At 35.3% G+C, this 7,295-nt stretch overlaps 1 protein-coding gene across 1 annotated transcript in view; it reads right to left on the reverse strand.

The window, feature by feature from the left end:
* Nucleotides 1-218: 218 nt before the first annotated feature.
* Nucleotides 219-7,295, reverse strand: part of LOC137639632 (uncharacterized) — a 41,439-nt gene continuing 34,362 nt past the window's right edge. Inside the window, exon 4 of the mRNA XM_068371889.1 lies at nt 219-400. Within this exon, the coding sequence (XP_068227990.1) occupies nt 219-400 (182 nt within the window). The remainder of the gene's footprint in view (nt 401-7,295) is intronic.

Consider the following 7,295-nt stretch of genomic DNA (forward strand, 5'->3'; position numbering starts at 1 on the left):
AGGATCATTTTCCTTCATCCTGAGTCAAGTCCCGGAACTGCAGATAGACCTCTTTGCAACGAAAGACAACAAGAAAATAGATCGTTATGTGTCCCAATATGAGGATCCGTTAGCGGCGGCAGTGGACGCTATGTCCCTAGACTGGAACAGATGGTCCAGGATTTACCTGTTCCTTCCGCACAACCTCCTTTTGAAGGTCCTCGACACACTTAGATCCGTCAATGGGAAAGCGGCAATAGTGGCCCACAAGTGGCCAAACAGCGTGTGGTTCCCTCTGGCATTGGATCTACGACTGAAGTTGTACCGCTACTGAATACAACCCTGTCTCTGCGAGTACAGAGGTCGACTGTCTTCGCTTTAACAGAGAAAACCCGGAACCTGCATCTCAAGATTTTCTCTCCTTAGCAATGAGAAAAAGATTCGAGGTATCAAGAGATAGTATAGACTTTTTGGAGGAAACCAGAAGACAATATGAGGCATCATGGAAGAAGCGAGTGTCCTTTGTCAAGGCGACGAAACCAAAAAGAAATCTCAACGGATTTCTGTTTATCATTCTTCATTCACCTTCATGAGCAGGGTTTAGCAGCCAACACAATATCAATGTGCAAGTCTGCCTTGACAAGACCGATACTATATGCCTTTCAGGACGACCTTTCTAACGACGTTCTTAATGAATTCCGAAGGCCCGTGCTAAGCTTAGTCCTTCAGCGCCTCCAAGACCCATTTCCTGGTCATTAGATAAGATTCTTCATTTTACCTAAATAATGAACAATGAGGAGTGTGCATAGAAGGATTTGACTCAAAAAGTCATATTTCTGTTTGCACTCACTTTGGGAGCCAGCGTTAGTGAAATAGTGGCTCTCTCTAGAAAGGAAGGCCAAGTCCAGTTCTTGGAGGGAGAACTGAATCTATTTCCAGATCCAATGTTTCTTACCGAGAACGAGCTACCCACCAACAGGTGGGGTCCCTAGAGAATCTGCCCTCTGAGGGAAGATGCATCTCTATGTCCAGTCATCTGCCTAAAGGTCTATCTTTATAGAACTTCAGACTTTAAGGGAGGACAGCTGTTCAGAGGAGAAACCTCGGGTTCAAATTTATCTGTGAAACAACTAAGGGTGAAACTCGCCTATGTTATTTGCAGAGCGGATCCAGACAGTACACCCGTAAGTCATGATCCGAGAAAAGTTGCCTTTTCCATAAAATTTCATCAATTGCATGGACTTTGAACATCTTCGTTCGTACACCGGCTGGTAGTCATCCAAGGTGTTCTTTATGCACTATGCTAAGCAAGTGGAGCAACTCAAGAGGTCTGTGGTAGCAGCAGGTAGAATTCTTAAACCTGCTGTTTAAATCTGCGAGGAACAGTGAAGTGAAATTAATTTGGGACGATTAATTAAGAGAGTGGGTGTGTAGTCACAGACTGTTACTACACACTGAGTGATAGGCCACTAACGTGTCCGTCCGAACTGTTCCCTTGACTTTGGTGAACTAAAAGTATAATACGGACACTTGTGAAGAGCGTTTCTTTCGCTAGTGTAAATAAGCAGTAATGCAGACTGTATCAATATTATCAATAATTCGATTAAAGTGGCAAATCTGTTTCCTTTTAGACGAAATGATATTTTCTGTTTACTATTTTCTTTATGCTTTAAAGGATATCGTCCACATTTTATAAATTTTATAATTGTTTTCTGATATATATGTTTATTAAAATTTTAATGAACTAGCCTTATTCACCCACACTTATTTTATTAGAAATGTACTGAGCATTAAGTTTAAAATATGGATAATTTTAACATGGAATGTCTTTTAAGATTGTTTCTTTTTTCAAGCAAAAATCCACTCGCTTTATCCCCTCCTTAGGAAGGATTAACGTTTTACCTTAAGGGGATGATGGTAGAGAAGCAAAATTTGTTCCTATACGGATACAACTGTTATTCAATGGTTTAATAAGCGTAGAAACACTGGGGGAGATGTCAGGAATTCATACTGACATTGGTGATTCTTATACAAACTTTGCTTTATAATGTATAGGGCGAGACCACTATACAAACTTGTCATTTTGTCATCCATAGTTAATATGTACTCCTTGAGACTTTTTCCAGAGTCTAGTACAACTCTTTCTTGTAGAGGGCAAGAAGCACTAACATAGTTCATGCTTAGATGAAATGATGTATAACAGTAAAATCATAGGTCTCTAGGTCTAGACAGACCAGGAAAATACTTTCTTGAGGGTACGGCACCGGTTGAGAATCCACAGATACAGTTATGCTCTGGTAAACTTCCATCAGGATGACATGGCCTAAGCCCAAAAAGCGTATTTTGAGCGAAGCAAAAAGTCTATTTTTGGGTGAGGTAGCCATGTCGTCCGGATGGGGCCGCCCTTCCTTTTATTGTAAAAAGGGATTATTGACCCCTCCCTATAATAGAGTATCTGTAGCACCTCGTGTATAGCTATAAGGAATAAAGATGTCGCTGCCGTTTTCGTCAGATACACACTGGAAACGGAATAGGAGAGATACCTTATGATCGGCTCTCTTTTCATTCTCGTATTTAGATTCCTGTCACTGTAACCACTCGAAGCGTTAATATTGTTCGGGGTGAAGATAGCTATGTGGCGTGTCAAGAATACATCCTCTGATATCATGCGATATCCCTGTTAGATTTATTTAGGGATATTTGCTCCAGGTGTTAGAATTCTGGATACCTTAAGGTAAAATTCTCTGGGAATATCACTGTAGCCAAATATACCCCAGGTAGCTACCCTTTAGGAACTTCCATCAGGACGACATGGCTACCTCACCCAAAAAAAAGATTTTTCGCTTCGCTCAAAATCCGTATATATATATATATATATATATATATAGATAGATAGATAGATAGATAGATATCTAGCTAGATAGATATATAGATATAGATATCTAGCTAGATAGATAGATAGATATAGATATCTAGCTAGATAGATAGATAGATATAGATATCTAGCTGGATAGATAGATAGATATAGATATCTAGCTAGATAGATAGATAGATATAGATATCTAGCTAGATAGATAGATAGATATAGATATCTAGCTAAATAGATAGATAGATATAGATATCTTTACCCATATGCTTAATTCATCATCGATGGGCGTGCAAGTAATTAAACCAAAATAATTCTAAAAATAGCTATCATAAAAAATTACCTAATGCTTTCTTCTTACATTAAAGTTTTCTTGAAACTGATTCCCATTTAGATTTTTATTAATCGAGATGTGTTGAGGTCTTTTGATTGGATGAGCATCTTTCATAGAGTCTTTCACCGACTAAAATTTTTTGTGGTTGAATACTTATCTTTGGGAAAGGTTAAGTGATAGAATTGATGAAGACCTGCGTGTCAAATGACTTAACATTTCTTATATCATAATTTCTTTTATTTTTTTATTTATTTTTTTTTTTTTTTTTGTTTAACCACTAAAGCGTAAGAGCATCATGTTCGTCCCTGCATGATTGAAATTTGTCTTATATTGGTAAACTCTGCAGTGGAACTTCGCTTGTAGAAATAAAAGAAAATTCAGTCAGCCTTAGCTGAGGCGACATGGAAGTAGCGAGGCAGAGAGATTATTTTTCTTCTGCACAAAAAGAGAAAGGTCGCATGCACAAGATAGGACGTTGGGATTCATGTTAAGAACAACGAAGTCGGTCGAGAAATTGTTTTGCCTCTAAGGAGAGAGAAAAAATAAATCTTATAGGCTGCAAAGGGTTCCATACTTTAGCTTTAAGGGTGATAACTCAAGACATACAGCATTCATTATGTCGTTATTTTGTATCATTTCTTATTCGTACCTAAATTAAAATCTGTAAAATATTCAATCCCTCTACAATCTCTAATCACAACAGTTAGTTTCCTAACTCTAGGGGCGTATAAATTGATATTCATATCCGTCCGCTTTATTTATTGTTACGTGAAATATTTTCTCTTTTTTTTATCGCAATAGTAGTTTCTCTACTGATTACCGTTATGGAAAATCATCAGTATCATGTGGTTTTTGCAAGAAACGAAGTACCAGTAAGAGTGAATGAATTTTGAATTGCAATTTTGTTATTCACGTTATATAGATTAGTAAACATTAATATTCTTTTAAGTAATTGTTTTCTTTTTCCTATTTTTATGCATTGCTTAAGTTTACCTTTAATCACCAAAGCATTATGCTCATAACAATAATGATGAATACTAAATATGTTTAATTAGAGGACTATTACAATAAGTTATTCATTGTTATAATAAAAAAAAACTTCGATTTCTGCTGCTATATCTGGTCGGATGAAGAAAGCTTTTGATTTCCGAGGTAGTTATAAATATAAGAAAAGATCTATTTTTGGAATACAGTATATTATTTCTATATGATCTTCGACTTACTTCCATCTGACCTACGTTGGTTACTTATTTGCAATTTTTGTTTATCCACGAAATTAAAAAATAATCATTGATATAACACGAAAAGAAAAAAAAGTAATTTCTCGTCGACTTTGCCAAAAGTGAAGGCAACCATTAAAATCTTGGCATGAGAACCTGGCTGTGGAATATCTATGCAAGACGTTTATTCAATTCACTTCTTCATATTTATAGCCTCATATCTTGATATCCCCAAATTTATTAAAAAAAAATGCTATTGCGTGGAGTGTAACGGAGATGAATAGCTGTTCAAACTTATTCCAATTTCTTATTTTGACAACGTTGTTGAGTCTTCTTGGGCGTGTCATAAACAAATTTAGGAGCCTATAAGTTTTTATTTTTAAATGCAAATGATATTAACATAAAAGTTGATTAAGATAGAGCTATGATTTCAATTTAGATATTGAATAAATCTATTTGAAAGTTTTCATAATATCCATAATTCTCAAATAGGTAAGTAGGCTAAAACCTCTGCTGTTTAACGAAATGACATAGTCTCCGAACGTACATTCATCTCACTCCTGATTAGTTTCTTTATCCTATTTGACTTTATTGCCGGGGGTGGTCGGGGGTCACTGGAAAGGTATTCATCATATTTCAGTTACCCTCTTTACCAACTGTGAGCCTTCAATTCATACGAGTAAACTTTATCTATCAATTTATTCCTCTGTCGGTTCATCTATCTTTCTTCCTATCTATCAACTGAGGTATATATCTATTAATTGTCTAAAACGGAGAGTAACAAGAGGTCACATAATCAGTTTAATTTACCTAATGAACACAAGATAGTGGAAACAATTTGAATATTCTTATAACTGCAGTAAATATACAGTATATATGAAGAATTAAATGCATAATAAGAAATTGTCTCAACATGTAGTATTGAATAAACTACTGATAGAAACAGTGAGAAAATGAATCTCATGACTTATTCAAGGATGATTGATCTATGATACGAAATATGAAAAACTAGCATCTCCTTTACCTCATAAAACTTGAAGTCTAAAACCAAATGATTTTACTGGTCATGTTTCCGCAACATTTCAAACTGCATTTCCCACTGACAGGGCAAAACTCATCGTCCCAATCAACCTTACACCTGTGTCCCAACGGCAGGCAGAGCTTTATGCCCAAAATTCATTACAAATGGAAATTATTAAAACAGAACGATGGGAGGAACTCTTTTAGAGATCACAAGGAATTCATATTACGACATTTCATAGTTTTATTTCAGATTACAATGTGTTAAATCGTTAAAGCCTTAAAGCTATTTTATTCTAATTTGATATTACTAATCATTTTATCTTTTGCAATACTGAGAAAAAGTTAACGAACTGTCGATGAATTTTTGGTTAGAGAAAAATATTATAGTTCAAACAATCTTAGCTGAGACGCCATAAAAGTAATGGATTTTTTTTCTCCCACACTAAAAGGGAAAAGGTTCATGAAGAAAATATTTCGCTGAGATTCATGTCAAAAACAACAAAGTTGGTCAAGAAACAGTTCTGCTGGAGAAAAAAAAAAAGAAAATTCCTTCGGGCTGTAAAATGTCCAATGCTGTTAGCCTGACACGTGCCATGAACATTAAAGAATGTTTTATTATAGTCCATTTTTTCTTTCTTTTTTGAGTAGTGGGTGGTTTTGATGTAGTTTTGTTTTCTAGAAATCTGTTTAACGTACGTACGTCGTCACTGAGTTATAGATCTTTCTCCTTAACAGTAATATTCAACCCTGACAGTCACCTGTTTATATCCCTATATAGACGGGACAGTCATTCACGCCATGTGTTGCTTAGATGGTATTGTTGTTGTTGTTGTAGATGGGTACCTGCGATTTGAAGTCACATACACGTTCGTTTTTGCTTATCAGCAGTGTATCCGCTATTTGGATTTCGCTTATTTATTGGAACTATAATTTCCTTATCGACTACCTTTTTAAAAACATTTTGATGTGGTTTAGTTTCCCAGAAATCTGTTTAAGGTGCGTACCAAGCCATTGGGTTATAGATCTCTCATCTTACCATTAATCTTCAACTCTGTTGGCCACCTATTTCTATCCCTATTTACGCTATTTGTTGCTTTGGTGTTGTTGTTGTTTTTGTTGCTGAAGTTTGCCTGGTATTTGAAGTCTAATACGGGTTCTTGTTTATAAGCAGGCTATCGGCTATCAGGATTTCACTTATTTAATGCAACTGAATTTCTCTTATCGACTACCTTTTTAGAAACGATTTATTCTGTATAAAATTTGTAATAGACATGCATTGGCTTTTATTCTCTTGCGCTATATATTGTGACAATTCTCCCTTGAGAACATGATAATTTCACCAATCCTATACCGTAAAAATGCTCCATAGACTTAATTACGTGAATCCTATGAAAAGTTGTATTTTGATATGAAACAAACACCAAAAATTACTATTTTCCTCCCTGTCACAAGTCTGATGAAGTAAACTGTTTGAGTGACGTTTAACATCAACTCATTTTCATTTAGCAACGGTTCCTTAGTTAATGACACCAATCTATTCCATAGCCTTATTACAAAACATCCGTAAGTACATCGTGAAAAAAAAAATCCCCAAGAAACTAATAAAAAAAGAGTACACTTCTCAACAGTATTATTGTTATTATTATTATTACTAGCCAAGCTACAACCTTAATTGGAAAAGCAAGATGCTATAAGCCCAAGGGCTTCAATAGGGAAAATAGCCCAGTGAGGAAAGGAAATAACGAAATAAATAAATGATGAGAATAAATTAACAATAAATCATTCTAAAATCAGTTACAACGTCAAAACCGATATGCCCCATATAAATTAATAACAACGTAAAAAACAGATATGTCATATATTAACTATAAAA

Source organism: Palaemon carinicauda, chromosome 4 (assembly GCF_036898095.1).
Source record: "Palaemon carinicauda isolate YSFRI2023 chromosome 4, ASM3689809v2, whole genome shotgun sequence".
NCBI lineage: Eukaryota > Metazoa > Arthropoda > Malacostraca > Decapoda > Palaemonidae > Palaemon > Palaemon carinicauda.